Consider the following 18106-nt stretch of genomic DNA (forward strand, 5'->3'; position numbering starts at 1 on the left):
AAAAAAAAAAAGAAAGAATTGACTGCACATACACATTCAGTACACTTGGGGAATTACTGTATAACAGTTGGGTCTTGGTTTAGAAACTATCTTGATGATCTTTCAGGGTGAGAAAGATAAAAATTGCTCACCTCCACCCCTCATCAGGGTGAGATGGATAAAAATTGCTCACCTCCATCCTGCTCACCAGGAATAAGAAAAAAAAGGTCATTTGAATTGCTAGAGTTCTACAGTGAGTGGAAGTAGGGGGTGAAAGAGTAACTTAGAGTTCTACAAATGTGGAAATAGGGAGTGAACAGCAGGATAGCAAAGAAATGGATTTCCGGCTCAGCAGTGTACATCTGCAATGTTTACCACCTAAGTGTTCATAAATCCTCATCTTTGTGGATCACATTCAGGGGTGTGGACAGCCTGAAAGACTGTGGGCTAAGCCACATTTAGTAAGAGGCTAAGACGTGAAGATCAGGTACAGGCAGTGAGATTCCTGGAAGCAAAGATAGATGACTGAGAGTCTGACTGGTGCTGAGATGTCTATGTTTAAATGTCAGGGGTTCTGTTTGTTTTTCAGTATGCGTTATACAAAATAGCTTCTCTGTGTTACCCCAACCACACACACTATCTTCTAGATGTGCTTAGGGTAAAAGAAAGAAAGTGTGTTCCAAGTTCAAGTTATTTTGAGGTAAAAAGAAGAAAACAGCTTAGAGAAGGTGAAATCTGAATGGGAGGGTGTATTCGGCAAGAACAGAGAACTTACATGACCTCAAGGCTGTAACATCTGGGAACTCACTGAAGGGGAGCGCGGCCTCTCTGGGATGGGGATTTAAGTTAATTTAAATTTTACAGAGAAATGAGATCCACAAAGATGGAGGATTTATGAACGCTTAGGTGGTAAACATTTCAGATGTACATTTCTGAGCCAGCTATCCATTTTCATCATTTGTCATTATAACTGTCAGCATTTAAATGCGACAACTAAATAACTATGCTATTTTTGGAATCAATTCATTTATTCTTCATACCTTTCTGGCCAGTGACAGCAAAATCTCATCAGAGAACATTTTGAAGTCTGTGTATTTCCCTAAAGATCTCCGGTAAATGTGGTTATTAAGAATTGTGTAATGAACAACAGCGCCATTCTCGTCCCCAAACCTTTTGGGGATTTCATTTAGCATCTGCTGGAGATTGATGGTGGGGAAGGAAGCAAAATCTTTTGCAATCTGTGGCTCCTTGGTTGGACAAGAAAGAATTTTCTGCCAAGCCTGAGGATCCTCTTCCGGACACTCACAGTATTCATGGTACACTGGCCCTAGGGAAGATAAAACACAAATAATGCCAGGCTTTGTTAACAAGCACCAACACAGGGATTGTTTCTGCCCCTGCTGCTTGGTGAATTCTAAGATTCTAAGATGATCCAGACGGAAGCTAATCTTACATCCCCCTCCCTAATCAGTGCCCTTGTCAAATCAGTGGTAGAAGTAGTTACGTCAGAGTCCTACTCTTCTACTCTGTCCCCTTCTCACACCGCACCACCCTGGATAACCTCTCCCGATCTAACCCACCCTCAGTTAATTGGCTGCTAAATTTATTTCTAGTGAGGTATAAATGGTTGATAAACATACAAAAAACTTACAAAGAAAAAGAGAATGTATTAACATGTAGTAAGGGCAGTGATTTTTAAAGACAAGGTGGGGGTCTCCGCTGAGCCCTTAAAATCAGCACATCCTAAAGAAGGAATAAATAACCCAGGGGGTCTGGTAGGGTAATTTTAAGGAGCCATGCTTAAGTATGGAATGACTCTGAAGACTGATTTAACAAAATAATTATGCAAATTTTATATCTTGTTTCAAGATATATCTATATTTCAATATAAAAATTATTTTAAAAATTATTTAAGTTTTTGAGGATTTCTTTTTTTTTTTTTCTTTTGAGACAGAGTCTCACTGTGTTGCCCTGGGTAGAGTGCGGTGGCATCACAGCTCACAGCAACCTCAAACTCTTGGGCTTGTGCGATTCTTTTGCCTCAGCTTTCCAAGTAGCTGGGACTACAAGCACCTGCCACTTTTTTGAGGATTTCTACTTCAGGGCAACACGAGTAACTAGAACTGATTTTTCCTTCCACCTGAAACAACCAAAAATTGCCCAGACAAAATATATGAAACAACAGTCTTTAAGACACTGGATATTAGCCAGTGAAGGTCAGTGAATCTGAAAGATGGGAGACAATAAGGTAAACCCTGTAATTCCTACAGCTTACTGCTTAAGGGAATTTCAAGGCTGCAGTATAGGGGAGAGGGATGTAAAGCCAGGCAGGCTCAGTGAGTTGAAGAAACAGAATTGACAGAGGAGACCAGCTCTGGTCTCCTTGGGGAGACCAAGGCAGCTAGAATCTGTAGGACAGAGTATCTGAAAAGAGAGCACCGCACAGAGAAAGAACTCCAGAGATCTGGAGAAGGCCCCCTTGAAATATTTAGCAGAACATAACCAGTGCAAGTCTGTGAGGAAACTATCCAAGGCAGGGGAAGAAACATCAAAAATGTTCAGAGGGAATAGTACCTACCTCACACAGAGGGCTGGGAATAGTGCCAGTTGGTACCAGCCAGACTGGAATGCCTCCTGATTCATGGGGCTTGGTATGGAAGGGGATTGCTTCAGTAGTGGGGAATAATTAGCCCTAGACTAAATACAGCTCTAGTCTCACCTAATAAAAGCAAAACTTGAAAGGATTAAATTACTTCCAAGTAACTCAACTGCCTCCTAGGAAAAAACTGAAGAAGATGAAAAAGCATCAAGGGTAAAAAATATGCTATATAAAATTAATGACAAATTGTGGACTTTGCAGATGAAAAGATCAGTGAATTTAAAGACAGCAACAGAAACTATAAAAAATGAAACAGAAAGAAAGATAAAGTGTTATCAACGAACCATGAGATAATTCAAGCCTAATATATAGGTGATGAATATCCCTGAAGGTAAGCTGGGATGGAACAGAAAGAAATATTGGAGGAATAACGGTCAAAAGTTTTCTAAATTTGATGAGAACTACAGACCCTAAAGATCCAAGTAGATCCATAAGCCCCAAATACAAGAAACATGAAGAAAACGAGAGCAAGGCACGTAACAGTCAAACTGCTCAAGACAACTGATAAAGAGAAAACCTTAAACGCAGTAGAGGAAGGAGAGAGGATAACGGTAGACTTATTGGAAACAATACAGGAGAAGACCATGGAGCAGAATCTTTAAAGTACTAAAAGAAAAAACAACCCCATCAACAAGTAACTCTATAACCAGGGAAAATGTCTTTTTTAAACAAAGGCAAAATAAAGATTTTTTCAGCCATTCAAAGCCTGGAAGAATTCACCACCAGCATTCTCACACTAAGAGATGCATTACTGGAAATGCTTTAGGCAGAAGGCAAATGTTACTACATAGAAATACAGACCTATACAAAAGAATGAAGAGTACCAGAAATGGCAACTACATGGATAAACACACAAGATTTTTTCTCATCATTTACATCTCTTTGCCTTCCCTTAAAGTGTCAAGTTCATTGAACTGCAGGAGGTATGTAGACATTTACCACGCTGCACAGGAAAGGCCTGGGACCTGCAGGCACAGGGCTGCCTCTGAGGTATGTGATACTCACGTACCTTTCAAGATATAGGGAGACTGAGCCACATGCTCATCCCCATAAAGGACTTCTATCTTCAGCCCTTCGTTGACAGTTTCATACATCCTGTACCTTATCAAAAATGTTCCATCATTCCTGTCCAAAGGTTTAGGAACATGAATCCGGACTAACTCTTTTGGAGAAAGAGATCTGATTACTACTTTGAATGATGTTTGACCTGAAATAAAAAGAAATATACATCACAATTATTATTCCTCAACAATTATTGGATAGATGTCTATATAAAGTATGTAAGTTACTTATTCCTATAGCATCAGTGGAAATCATTTCTCTTTGGAAGATCTGAGAGGCCTGGTTCATATATTCAAACCAAGGATCAACATTTCTTCCATCATTCATTTAATAAAGATTTATTGAATGAACAAAACCCCTTTATTTCTAAAAAGCAAAGAGGAAATTAACTTTTTACTTATGCAATCTTTTCTGCTTTGGGCAGGATTAAAACGCAGATAGTTAAAAATCCAGGAACTATGCATTATATACCTTTATAGTAATCCAATTTCCTTCTTATAAAAATTACGTAAGCTTTCTCTGTATGCCATTTCAGTATCTACTAACCCTAGTTTCTGAGAAAATTTATCCTCTTCTTAACCCCCAATTCAAGTGATACTTCTCAGCCCTTTTCTTCAGGTAGAGAAAGATTACAGTTAGTTACCAGAATCTATGCACAAGTACATACACCCCAAGACAAACATCTTTGTAAATACTAGAGTTTACTTCTCTGAGTCCAGTTCTTCACCTTGAAATGAAATAGTTATACTGTGATGATTCCTTCCAATGCCAACATTCTGTGGGTTTTCTTTTTTCTTTGCAGTTTTTTGCCAGGGCTGGGTTTGAACCCACCACCTCCAGCATGGGGAGGGTTTTCTATTGTAGGTAAACAATACCTACCTAGGAAACTTTCCCTATTCTTTTAGCTGACTTATTCAGGCTTTAAAACAATAACATTATATTAATGTTACTATGGCCCAGTGATAAACTTTGAAACCTTTCTTCAGAGAATGCAGTGGACATACCATTCAGATCACCAAATCAAAAGGATATGTTTTTCTGGTATTTCTGCCTTTTTTTTTTTTGGCTGGGGGCTGGGTTTGAACCCACCACCTCTGGCATATGGGGCCTGCACCCTACTCCTTTGAGCCACACGTGCCACCCAAAGGGATATGTTTTTAAAAGGTGGTGAATCTTGTGAAATCTACACCTCTAGCAAATAGCAAGTTGTCACCAACTTTTTTTCTTGTGGGTCAGGAGGAATGTTTCTCAGTCTCTTCAAGTTAGTAACAGCAATGTACTATGTGACACCCTGTTATTATTAAATAACTAAGTACCCAAAACATATTTTAGGATCCTTTAAACAAGTACGATAAAATTATGAAAGAAACCTTTTAACAGAAATCAACCCTAATAGGTAAACATAGGGGATGCAATATAAAAGGGAATAATATAATATGAAATTATTAGAAATGTTGGCCCATTACCTGAAATCTATAAATGAAACCCGTAAATCAGAACTTTGCATTATTTCCCACTTGGTTTCAGAAAGGCAATATGGCACAGCAGATTGAAAACCAGGAGTGCAGAATCTGAGGATTAGAAAGCTGTTTCCACTGTTCTCTCCCCAAACCAGACATACACAAAAAGGCTTGCTTATCTCCTAATCAGGCAGTCGTCTTCTCCTTAAGTTTGTCATTTTAAATGAGCAAAACAGATGTAAGGCATATTACTATGTGATTTTTTTTGGAAAGAGGTAGACTTAGAGAAAAAAACACTAGCTCCAAAATAGTGCATTATTTGTAAATTGAAAGTATTGGACTGGATCAATATGTTTGCCTCCTTTTATAACATTTTTGGTCTCTGAAATAGCATTTAAAAGTTATACATGCAGGGTGGCGCCCCTAACTCAGTGGGTAGGGCGCCGGCCACATACACCAGGGCTGGTGGGTTCCAACCCAGCCCCTGCCTGCTAAACATCAATGACAACTGCAAGAAAAAAATAGCCTGTAGCAGTGGCTGTAGTCCCAGCTACTTGGGAGGCTGAGGCAAGAGAATCGCTTAAGCCCAAGAGTTTGAGGTTGCTGTGGGCTGTGATGCCATAGCACTCAACCCAGGGCGATAGTCTCAAAAAAATTAAAGAAGTTATACATGCAGCCCCCAGGTTACAAACAAGATAGTTTCTGTAGGTTTGATCTTAAGTTGAATTTGTATGTAAGCTGGAAGAGGTATATTTACCTGTTAATAGCCTCTGTTTGTAAGCATGAGTTGTACGTAAGTCAGATGTTTATAACCTGGCAACTGCCTATATTTCAAAATGTATGTGTAAAACTACAATGTAGCCATTGGCAATACGTATTTTAAATGTTTAGTTATTTTTATAATATTTCATGGCTGTGTCATGGTGAGTATAAAGTTAATGTTAGAATCAATACAACCTAATATTGATTGGGACTGAAATAGAAATTAGCAATTTTAACCTCATAAGAGACAAGATGAGAAGAGTAAAATTTCAAATTGCTTCAAATGGAAGGAATGTGAATTCTTAGTTGCCCGGGGGGATAATATGATGGACCAGAACTGAAGCTCAGCTTGAGTGAGTATTCCACTCCCCAAACTCCAGCCTCTCCAAGAGAAACAGCTATTTGGATGAGTGCAGTAACTATGTAGAAAAACGAGGCTGGCAGTATCAAAGTCTCACATCATTAGAATCAGAAATCTTGGACACATTTGATTTGGAAAGAAATCAAAAGCATTCTTAGAAACTCACTTAGTACCTACTATGGGCCAGTCTCTGAGCTTGTGATTTTCATATGTATTTTCTACCTCATTTACTTTCTACAAGAAAGGTAAGTATGTGTCAGCCCCATTTTACAGGTCAAGAAATCAAGTCTCCAACAAGTTAAATAACTTGCCCAAGGTCACGTATGTAATAAGTAGCAGAGCCAATATTTGAAAGAAGCCTCACAGAATTCAAAGCTGGAGGAATAGTTCTGACACTTCTGGCACAATGGAGTCATCTCCTTCTCTATTGTTAGGAAGTTTAATAAAGCTCTCGGTAGCTGCAACAAAAGTGTTGACCCCACATGGCCAAGTGAGCAGAGCCCTAGAAGGCCAAGATGTTATGCCCTGAGACTTAAATGGAAGTCCTGCAGAAATTTCTGGTCGCTTGATGACCACAAACATTCTCCAAGATCTTACTGACCACCAATGCATGACGGTATTAAGGGTGACCTGAGAGAAGGAAAGAGCACTGGTTGTTAGCTCTGCCAAATATTAGCTAGGGAACCCACGGCAAGCCATTTCAGCTCCACTGAGCCCACTTTCTTACGCCAAACGTGAACAGAATGATACTATTCTTACCTAACCACAATATCTTGGAGAACAAATTAAACAGGGCATAGTTAACAACACGAAAGTACAATGCAACCAGGAGGTAGATTATTTTATGAAGATATCACTGCTGATGAAGGTAGAAAAGTGAGTAGGAAGTAAGTATTTACATCCTTTCATCGTGACATATTTGAACCATCTCTCTCCCACCTCTTCTTTATTTTCACCTACAGGACTTGCTAAGCATCTCTCTACTGGGCACTGTGCTAGATGCTGGGAATCTAGCAGCAGCAACAGGGTCTGTCTAAATTCATACTTGAAGGAAATGTTCAACTTCATTCAAAGGTTAGTGAAAATAAAAATACAGTTCTTCCTCTACCCAAGGTCAGAGCACCTCCTAATTTTGTCTATGGACCCCAGTTTCAGATCCACTGCTTTAGACCACTGAAGTTCACAATATTTTTGTTATCTAGGTACTTGGATCTATGCAGCACGATAATGACATTCAGATGAACGCCACACTGTTAAATGGGAGTAATAAAGGAATCTTCCTATGTCATGTACAAAAAGCTACAGCTGGAAAAAACTTTCCCTCTTCATCAGTTAGTTCTTTTTTTTTTTTTTAAATTAAATGATAGCTGTGTACATTAATGCAATCATGGGGTATCTCAGGACTTGTAAGTGGAAGACAAGTGGCAGAAAACGTAAGAAACTGGTTGGATGAGCTTTTCAGAATAATATACAAGGCAGCTTTCAACTGGAAGCTAAAAATTAAGTGGCTTACAAAGAATGAAAGGGTCAGGTTGTCTGAAAAGTTTTTGGTGCCCTGCTAAAAATCTAACATTTTTTTTCTTATGATTTTTTTTCGGATTCTAAAAACATCATGATCATTTGGGAGGAAACTGTTTTGGGGGAGAGGGATAAGAATATCAAAAAGAAAAAATTCCTCCCTCTCTGGCTATAACCACTGATAAGTGCAGGTGGTCATTACCAAATTGGAATGAGACCATATAATTTATTTTCTATTTATTCCACCTTTAACTTTGTATAAAGATTATTAAATAATCTGTATAAATGTTACTTTTTAAACAATTTTAAACATTTTTAACTGTAGTTTAAAAAAAGCATAAAATTTACCATCTTAACCATTTTTAAGTATACAGTTCAGTAGTATCAAGTATATTCACCTTGTTGTGCAATGAATCTCCATTTTTCATCTTCCAAAACTGAAACTTTATACTCATTCAACAACTTCCCACTTACCCCAGCCCCTAGCAAACATCATCCTATTGTCTGTTTCTCTGAATTTGACTCCTTTAAATACCACATGTAAGTGGAATCTAAGATGATACCTTTAGTGGCTGTCAAATATTCTATCATAATGAATGTACCATACTTTATTTAATAATTACTTTATGGTTGGCTATTTAGACTTGCTATAACAAATCATTATAATGCTTCAAAAATATCCATGTATGTAAATCTTTGGCCACATTTAGATGATTTTCTCAAGGCATATATCTAGCAATCAGATTTCCAGATTAAAGAATATGACAGTTTTTGTAAATTATATCTTTTAAAAAATTACATTTTCTAACTGTTGAAATTTGTTTTTTTATACTAGCTTTTGTAAAGTTTAAGACTCTTGACAGTTCTAAAAATTACTTTCTAGAAACAATTTATCAATTTATGTTCTACCAGATGAGAAGGTTGGTGACTGAGACAGTCACATTGTCCCCTTAGCTACTTTGAGTATTTTCACTTAAAAAAAAAAAATCTTGGTAGGGATCGGTGCCTGTAGCTCAGTGGCTAGGGCACCAGCCACATATACCAGGGCTGGCAGGTTTCAGCCTAGCCCGGGTCTGCTAAACAACAATGACAACTATAACAAAAAAAATAGCTAGGTATTGTGGCAGGTACCTGCGGTCCCAGGTACCTGCGGTCCCAAGTACCTGCGGCTGAGGCAAGAGGATCGTTTAAGCCCAAGAGTTGAGATTGCTGGGAGCTATGATGCCACAGCACCAAGGGTGACATAGTGAGACTCTGTCTCAACAACAACAAAAAAACTCTTGGCAGGCCAGTGGAAGTGGCTCACACCTGTTAATCCTAGCACTCTGGGAGGCTGAGGCAGGTGGGTTGCTTGAGCTCAGGGGTTCTAGACCAGCCTGAGCAAGAGTGAGACACTGTCTCTACAAGGACTCCTTCCTGTTTATAAGGGTTCAGCAATAACTCTCCTTTTTTACTAAAATAAAGAAAGAAAACCTAGGCCAGTGTTGTGGTAGGTGCCTGTAGTCCCAGCTACTCAGAAGGGTGAGGCAAGAAGGATGGCTTGTGCCCAAGAATTTGAGGTTGCTATGAGCTGTGATGTCATGGCATTCTACACAGGACAACAAGGGGAGACTCCATCTTAGACTCCATCTAAGAAAAAAAAAAAAAAAGAAAAGAAAAAAAACTTTGCCAATTATTTTTAGATAAAAAATTGAGTTTTATTTGAATTTCTATTCCTTTCATTAATAGTAAGATTAAGTTTTAATTTAGATCATGTACTTTTCTTTTTTCATAATAATTAGTTTTCCATCTTCTTTTTAAAGTTCCCTTTCAATATAACATTATAAAATTAATTTTAGAACACAAAGAAAACTATAAAGAAGGAAATATACCGCATAGTGAAAGACTTTGAACTTGGATTTAAGAATTGTTTCTTTGGATCTTAAGATAATGGAAAGTCTTTCTGCAACTAAAAAAAGTAAAGTCAAAGTCTGCAAGGGTAAACCATGCAGAAACTCAGATATCACTCTCCTTTTGTTAGGATATTTAACAGACACTGTAAACTGTTTCTGGTTTGTTTAAAAATATGTACATCAGTATTTGTATGCAAATGTGACATACAAATTTATGTCATGTGTCACCTGTATTTTAGTTAAGGGTTTTTAATATACATCAGAGGTTAGTAAATTATAGCTAACACAGCTCATTGCCCTGTTTTTGTAAAGCCTGTGAGCTAAGGATGGCTTTTACATTTTTGAATAGTCAGAAAAGAAAATTCTGTAATGTATGAAAAATTATATGAAATTCAAATTTCAGTGGCCATAGTTTTTTTTTTTTTTTTTTTTTGAGACAGAGTCTCACTTTGTCACCCTCCATAGAGTGCCCTGGTGTCACAGCAACCTCCAGTTCTTGGGCTGAAGCCATTCTCTTGCCTCAGCCTCCGGAGTAGCTGGGACTACAGGCACCCATGACAATGCCGGGCTACTTTTAGAAACAAGGTCTGGAACCTGTGAGCTCAGGGCAATCCACTCATCTTGGCTTCCCAGAAAGCTAGGGTTAATTACAGGAGTGAGCCAGCATAGTTTTACTTTATTTCACTTTTTGAGAAAGGGTCTCTTGCTCTGTCACCCCAACTAGACTACAGTGATGTCATCATAGCTCACTACAAGCCTAAACACCCTCGGCTCACTGGATCCTTCTGTTTCAGCCTCCTGAGTAGCTAGAATTACCAGCGCACACCACCACACTCAGCTAGTTTTTAAATTTTTTTGTAGAAAGAGAGTTTCCCTATTTTGCTCAGGCTGGTATTGAACTCCTGGTCTCAGGTGATCCTCCTACCTTATCTTCCCAAAGTGCTAGGATTACAGGTATAAGCCTCCTTACCAAGGCCATAAATCATTTTAAAGAACACATACAGGTCTCTTTGTTCACATACAGCTACAAAGGCAGAGCTGAGTAAATGTAACAGAGACTATGTACGGTATGACCTACAAAGCCTAAATTATTTACTATCTGGCCTTTTAAAGAAAAAGTTTCCTGGCTCAGCACCTGTGGCTCAAGTGGCTAAGCCAGCCACATACACCTAAGGTGGCAGGTTCGAATCCAGCCTGGCCCGCCAAGCAATGACGGCTGCAACCAAAAAATAGCCGGGCGTTGTGGCAGGTGCCTGTGGTCCCAGCTACTTGGGAGGCTGAGGCAGGAGACTCGCTTCAGCCCAGGAGTTGGAGATTGCTGTGAGCTGTGATGCCACGACACTCTATCCAGGGAGAAAGCTTGAGGCTGTGTCTCAAAAAAAAAAAAAAAGAAAAAAAAGAAAAGAAAAAGTTTGCTGAACCCTTATAAACACTGAGCAGTCCTTGTCAAGAGTCAGAATTATTTTATCCCAATGAATATAAATTATATAAAACCAGTTGTCTTGGGTGGCACCTGTGGCTCAGTGGGCAGGGTGCTGGCCCCATATACTGAGAGTGGTAGGTTCAAGCCCGGCCCCTGCCAAACTGCAACAATAGCTGAGCGTTGTGGCAGGCGCCTGTGGTCCCAGCTACTCGGGAAGCTGAGGCAAGAGAATCACCTAAGCCCAGGAGTTGGAGGTTGCTGTGAGCTGTGACACCACAGCACCCTACCGAGGGCAATGAAATGAGACTCTGTCTCTAAAAAAAAAAAACAAAAAAAAAAACAGTTGTCTGAGGCTTTAGACTGGTAGACATGTTATTAAAGTGATGATCAAAGACAACTTCAGGAGTGGTGTTCTGAATCACATGCAGAGCCCAAGCCACTGCGGTGGGTTAAGCAAAAGAGGATTCTTGTCATTCTGCAGCTCAAGGTTCTCCAGTGGCTCTCCCTCATCTCCTCCTACAATCCTTTGCTCGGCATTCCAGGCCCCCGAAGATGTCTGGCTGCAATCTGACTAGTCTTTTCCGCTCAGCATCATTAAGTTACATCACTTATTTTCCCAACCACCACCCTGTTTTATGCCCCTGTGCCAGCCCAGCAAACCCTCTGATCTTTCAAATCTCTGCTCCTGACATCTTCCCGGGCTCGCCAGGCAGACTCTGGCAGTGTTTGCATTCAGTACAGACTTTTATTACCTCAACTATCTCCTACAGTGATCTGTCATTTGCACGTCTGCTTCAGGCTGTAAAATTTTTCATGGGCCAGCACTTTTTATTCTCACATTACCAACCACATCCAAGTAGGCAGCAAATAGATATTTATTGAATGAATGAAATGAAATCTAAAATTCAGTTAATTGTGTTTACTTCCTAAATTCTCTGACTGGACCAATCTTTGCCACCCCACTATCCACCAGGCCCAAGCTGGGGCCCACTTCGGGCCTCTCAGTGACTTTCCCCAGCCGCACTGTTCGAAGGGGAAGAGGCACTGGGTTGTTCTAAATATTTCTTTGTTGATGAAACAGGGTGCCAGTCGGCTGGAGCCCTAAGCTTGGACGTAAATTAGTAAATCCTACTGGCAACGACTTGAAAGTAGCAGCACAAGTTGCAAGAAGTTGCAAAGGTAAGAGGTGACACAGGAGAACGTGGGAGGAAGACCTGGCAGAAAGGGGTTCAGGAAGAGATCCACCCAGGAAAATCAAATGACTTCTACTGAGTTTCACGAATCCATGTAATCTGCTTTCAGTAACTCAAAACTCCAAAGAGAACAAAAGCGAGGTGTGCCCAGCTGCCGCCTCCTTTCTGCCTTTTGCAGGAACATTTCCTCTGCCCAGGAGTTCATGATTTCAAGCTCAGTAGGCCTGGGCAATGTGATCAGGGCGATTCGTGGGCTTGCTGCCTCATCACTTGAAGGCACTCCCTGCATGCTTTAGCAGCTCAGACAACTCAGTCAGGGATGGAAAGACCGTCCCCAACAAGTGACTCACACCGCGTTCACAGAACACCCCGGGCGCCATCCTTTCGGGACCCTGCACCCTCCACGTGGAAGCCCTCTTGGAATTCATGCATTCTCTCATTTAGCAAACTTTTGTGGCCGTTCCTCTCCCCTTTCTGACCTGCCCCAAGAAAGGGCCCCACACCCGGGGCAGGAAGGACACCCAGGCCGCAGCGGATACGGGGCTGCGCAGTCGCGGCGGGGACGCGCGCGGGGAGAGGACCGGGCAGCGGGCGGGAAAGCCCGCAGCTCGACGCTACCTGGGGGCGAGCGAGTGAAGTTCTGGCCCTCTGAGTTGACCGCTTGCAGGTACAAATAGCGCACGGGCAGAACGACGGCCGCCTGCAGCCCGGGCCCCCACACCAGGCTCCGCCGCGCGCTGACCGGCGCCTCGGGGGCCTCCGCGGCCACGAGCAGGGCGAGCTGCAGCGGCAGCAGCAGGGCCCGCGGGAGGCGGCGCATGGTCGGCAGGGCCGCCACGGTCCGGCTCCGCGGAGGGAAGGGGCGGGCAGCTCCGCAGGCCGGGCCGGGCCGGGGCGGGGCCTACCGGGGCGGGCTTGTGCGCGGCCGCCGCGGTCCCCCCGCCGTCCCGCCCCGGGCCTGTCGCGCGGGCTGTGCCGGACTCGCCAGCAGGGGGCGCCGCGCACGGTCGGCCTGGACGCGCCCTCCCGCCGCAGCCCGCCGGGCCCTCGGAGGAAGGGGGTCAGGAGGCCAGCGCAGAGACGCCGGGGGGTTCTAACGGACACGGCCGAGCGGCGATCGCCGGGAGAAAGGGCCCCGCCGCCAAGAACTTCGGGGCACGTTAGGGAAATACTTCCCGAAAGGAGCGCCACCGAGTTGGCCAGAGCGAATGTCGCGTCCTCCCACCCCCCGCGCCACCTCTCAAGCCCTGTTGCCCGGGCGCCAACCGCGTTCTGCTGGCGCCTGTTTGCGTTTTCTGCTCAGCAGGCTCCCTCACTTCCCCACTGTGATTCCCTCCACCTCTCCCCTCTTTCGTCTTCCCCCCACATTTCCCTTCTTTCAGCAAAAGGTTTCTGACCCTTTACAGAGTTGGGGCCAAGCCGAGAGTGAACCGCTGACCCGCGGGAACGCAGCCTAGAGCTCTCCCGCGGGTTAGCGATGAGGGTGATGTTTGATCTTGGCCATTCCCACCAGTCCCCAGGAGCTGGACGCTGGACCCAGGAAGAAACTGGCACGGGCCCTTATTGCCCTGTCTGCCCCTCTTTTCTGACCATTTAATCCACATTTGTTATTATTTTTTACTTTTTATCTACTTATGGCTTGAAATTGTTTAAAGGAAATAAAGATTCTCCTCCGGCAAAGTGAGCCAGAGGGAGCTTACTCCCAGAATGAGCACAGGATTCCTGCCCCACCCCCCCGCCCTTGGCAGACATCAATCCAAAAATGTCTGAACCAGACACTGCGCAGCCCTCTGTCCACCTCAAGGCTTTAATTGTGCTACTCAGCGTCCTTGCTATGACCAAGTTTTACCAGGGCAAAATTCTTCCATGTGCCCCAGTTCTCGTGACCTAGTTCAGTAATGCTGAGCAGAGGTTGTAGGCAGTGTTCTTTGTCCTTTGGGAAGAGCAGTCAGTCCCTGGTAAATTGTAGGGTGAAAGTGCATATTTGTTATCACTTTCACTGTTATGTTTTGTTCCATGGGGGTGTCCGCATGCTTTACTTGGAAAGCTTTACTCTGTTCCAACTGTCACTTAAAAAAAGTTATATGGAACACGTTTTGTTCATATTCTTTCAAAGTCAGACTTAAAGACTTTTCCAGAGAAATAATCATTAACTAGTACAGGATGATAGTAAAATATGGCCTATTAAGTTATATAACACTTGGGTACCACCCAGTTTATTTGAGAACAGGTCCAGGAAGCCGTATAATTGTATCTGAACATGTCTTGTTTAGCAACACTAAGTCTGTACCAACCTGTTTTCTTTCTCATCGTAGTCCAACTTTAAAGAACACGTCTCTTCAGATCAACCAATGCCTTGACCAATTCTCTATCATTGGTCAAATTTCATTCATTCAACAAACATTTATTCCATGCCTACTATATTTTATAATAGACATTGCACTTTGGTGTCAAAGTGCCTGTAGTTTAGTGGAGAAGAAAAACAAAGACCAATGTAAATAGTGTATGAGGTGTTAAAATATAGGCTGCAAGACTTGCATGGTCTGGGACTTGATCCTGATTACCAAGCTAACTAGTTAATCAGTTACTGTTTCATGCGAGCTGTCAAGACACAAGTCTCCTGAGTCAGAGACTGTGGACTTTACTAAGCACTGCAAAAACAGTAGCCAGAGCTTTGTGTTGGTTTGTGTTTGTTTCCCAGTGCCTCCCAAGTCCTACAGGGACAATTCAAATGGCCTATGAGGGATGCCTGAACTGGACTACAAGAGAGGAGTACTGATTGCAGGGAATTTACCTCTCTTAAACAGAATCATTCCTACTATTTATGAGTGGGGAGATGTTATCTCATCCCTACACACACTACCCTGAGAAATGGCCTGGGTAAAGACGGGTAGGGGACTTACATTCTTGGCATATCCAGCAAGAATGTTCAGGGAAGTTCAAGGTCTGTGGTAGATTGCCTGTTCCAACATAAGTACACCATACTGTATACACTGTACACTACAGGAGAGGGCCAGTTAATCTGGTTTGGGGGGAAATCAAGAGAGCCTTCCTGAAAAAGATGACCATCAAGGTCAAATAAGAATCAACCAGGTGAAAGGAGGAGGAAAGCAGCCTGGTTAGGAGAAATGTCATGTACAAAATCTGAAGTAAATGACTCACTTCAAGACCATTTCCTTTCATATTCATCTCTATATTCAGTGCCAGTCTCAAACACATAGAATTGTAGTCAGTGTGTGACTCTGAAAGGTCTGGATTCAATACCCTTCTGTGAATTGCACTGGCCCTTGTAATCTTTACATTAATGTCTTGCAAAATCCACAGCTAATTATTGCCCACTCCACCTTTTCTAGCAACTGCCCCTCTTTTTTCACTCCACTCTCCACATGATTAACAGTGAGGCCTTGTGGGCAGCACCTGTAGCTTAAGGAGCAGGGCGCTGGGCCCATATACCCAAGGTGGTGGGTTCAAACCCGGCCCTGACCAAAAACTGCAAAAAAACAAAACAAAACAAACAAAAAACAGTGAGGCTTTGTAAAACACATGAATTTAATCTAAGGCTATAGTTGATTGGCCTATGCTTTGAGACCTGACTCATCCTGAACTAATCAGAATCCTTTCCCTGGAAATGTGTTTGTTTATTTATTTTCAAAATATTAATTAAGGTGGTACAAGTGTTTTTGTTACATGAACATCTTGCATAATGCTTACATCAGGGCTGCTGGTGCACCCATCAGCAGAATAGTGTTCATTGTACCCAGGAGGTAAGTTTTAATCCCACACCCACCCTCCCCAACCTCCTACTTCTTGGTTTTTAATGTCCTTTATATCACTTTGTACCCATGTGTACCCATCTTGTTAGGGAGAACATTGCTTTCACTGGGAGTTTAAAATCAAGGTTAGGAGACTTTGACTCACAGCTAACTATTTCCAGAGAGAATGTAAATTGCTGTTTCTCCACAAAATAGCAGAACAAAGATGGAAGAGAATATAGAAAATTCTCTGCGTTCTCTAGAGAACACTAAAGCTTGGTGTAGTTCATAAGCAGTATCTCTATCCTTGGTTTCTGAGATCCTATGTATCTTTATAATAATTACCTCTTTTTTTTTTTTTTTCTTTGAGACAGAGTCTTACTCTGTTGCCCAGGGTAGAGTGTCATGGCATCAGCCTAGCTCCTGGGTTCAAGCAATCCTCAAATTCAAGTCCTGGGTTCAAGCGATCTTCCTGCCTCAGCCTCCTGAGTAGCTGGGAATACAGGCACCTGCTACAACACCTGGCTAGTTTTTCTATTTGTAGTAGAGGTCCAGTCTTGCTCTTGCTCAGCTGGTCAAATTCTTGAGCTCAAGGGACCCTACTGCTTCAGCTTCCCAGAGTGCTAGGATTACAGGCATGAGCCACTGAGCCTGGCCAATAAATTTAGTGTCATTAATTAAACCTTATATAGGGTTAGGTAAGATTAGATCCCATCAAATGCATAAAACTTTATTTTCATTGTTTTAATGATATTTATTCAACACCCACTTTATGTCATGCATTCCACAAGGTGCTGGAGATATAAATTCAGTCCCTGCCCTTCCATACATTAGTCTATAAGGTAGGTTTTAGGTTGTGAGATAAGTGGTTTTTAATTGCATCCAGAACCAGTTTCCTCCAAAAACACAACTCCTTGTTGGTTTAGCCTGAGTCAGGGGCTCAGCCCTGAACCAATCAACAGTGCCCAGACTGTTAGGGTCATGTGAGATGTTGACTCTTCCACAGGATGTGGCCTGGGGAGAAGGGACGTCAGAGAATAGAGTTCCAGAGAAAAGAAAAACAAGCAGTATCTACTGAATCCTTCCAAAGCATTTCTAGAATGGAAATGTCAATTCCAGACTGGGACGACAGCATAATCTGGAAAGGAGGGCTGAGGAAGAAGACATAGAGCTAGAGAAACACTCAGTGCGTTTCCATTATTGGAACACAAAGTTCCACAGGATCAAGTTCAATTCTCAATTTTTGAAAAATCAAGAAACTTATTAAATATTTTTCTGGCCAATAAATTCTTTCAAAAGCTGATCTTTAATTTTCTAAAGTACATAAATAATTATACATTTATATATTTCTATATATGAGTATATGTGTGTGTATTTATGGTTTAGTTTTAGTTTTGTTTTGTTTTGGTTTTTGGCAGTTTTTGGCTGGGCTGGCTTTTGAACCTGCCACCTCCGGCATATGGGCCTGGCGCCCTACTCCTTGAGCCACAGGCACCACCCTATGGTTTAGTTTTTGATTAAATTTTAGTTTTTCTTTTGCTCATATTTCTGAATTAGAATATGCTCTATATTTTGGAAGGGGTCTTGACTACCCTTTCTGTTTTCTCCTGTTGAGGAACAATCTGCCCCCATACCTGGCCACAAAACAACTGACATTAATAGCCTAGTGTGTATCCCTCCATATATACACATGCATATACAGGTTATTTGTTAATGATTTACAAAAATGGAATTTTACTTTTCTTTGTTGTTGTTGTTGTTGTTGAGACAGTGTCTCACTTTGTCACCCTCAGTAGAGTGGCTGTGGCATCATAGCAACCTCCAACCCTTGGGCTCAAGTGATTTTCTTGCCTCAGCCTCCCAAGTAGCTGGGACTACATGTGCCCACCACCACAACACCTGGCTATTTGTGCATGTGTGTGTGTTGGAGTTGTCATTATTGTTTGGCAGGCCCGGGCTGGGTTTGAACCCGCCAACCTCAGTGTAGGTGTATGTGGCCGGTGCCCTAAACACTGAGCTACAGGCACTGAGCCGAATTTTACCTT

At 42.1% G+C, this 18106-nt stretch overlaps 1 protein-coding gene across 2 annotated transcripts in view; it reads right to left on the minus strand.

The window, feature by feature from the left end:
• The window catches only part of KDELC2 (KDEL motif containing 2), a 23760-nt gene extending 10604 nt beyond the window's left edge, over positions 1-13156 (minus strand). For both annotated transcript variants that reach the window (XM_003794714.3, XM_023516077.1), the window contains exons 1-3: positions 12928-13156; positions 3648-3845; positions 1020-1306 (exon numbers count right to left, since the gene is read on the minus strand). In XM_003794714.3, coding sequence (XP_003794762.1) covers positions 1020-1306; positions 3648-3845; positions 12928-13129 — 687 coding nt within the window. In that variant the 5' untranslated portion in view covers positions 13130-13156. The remainder of the gene's footprint in view (positions 1-1019; positions 1307-3647; positions 3846-12927) is intronic.
• Positions 13157-18106: the final 4950 nt, after the last annotated feature.

Source organism: Otolemur garnettii, unplaced genomic scaffold (genome assembly GCF_000181295.1).
Source record: "Otolemur garnettii isolate 467f Iridium unplaced genomic scaffold, OtoGar3 scaffold00086, whole genome shotgun sequence".
In the NCBI taxonomy this organism is placed as follows: domain Eukaryota; kingdom Metazoa; phylum Chordata; class Mammalia; order Primates; family Galagidae; genus Otolemur; species Otolemur garnettii.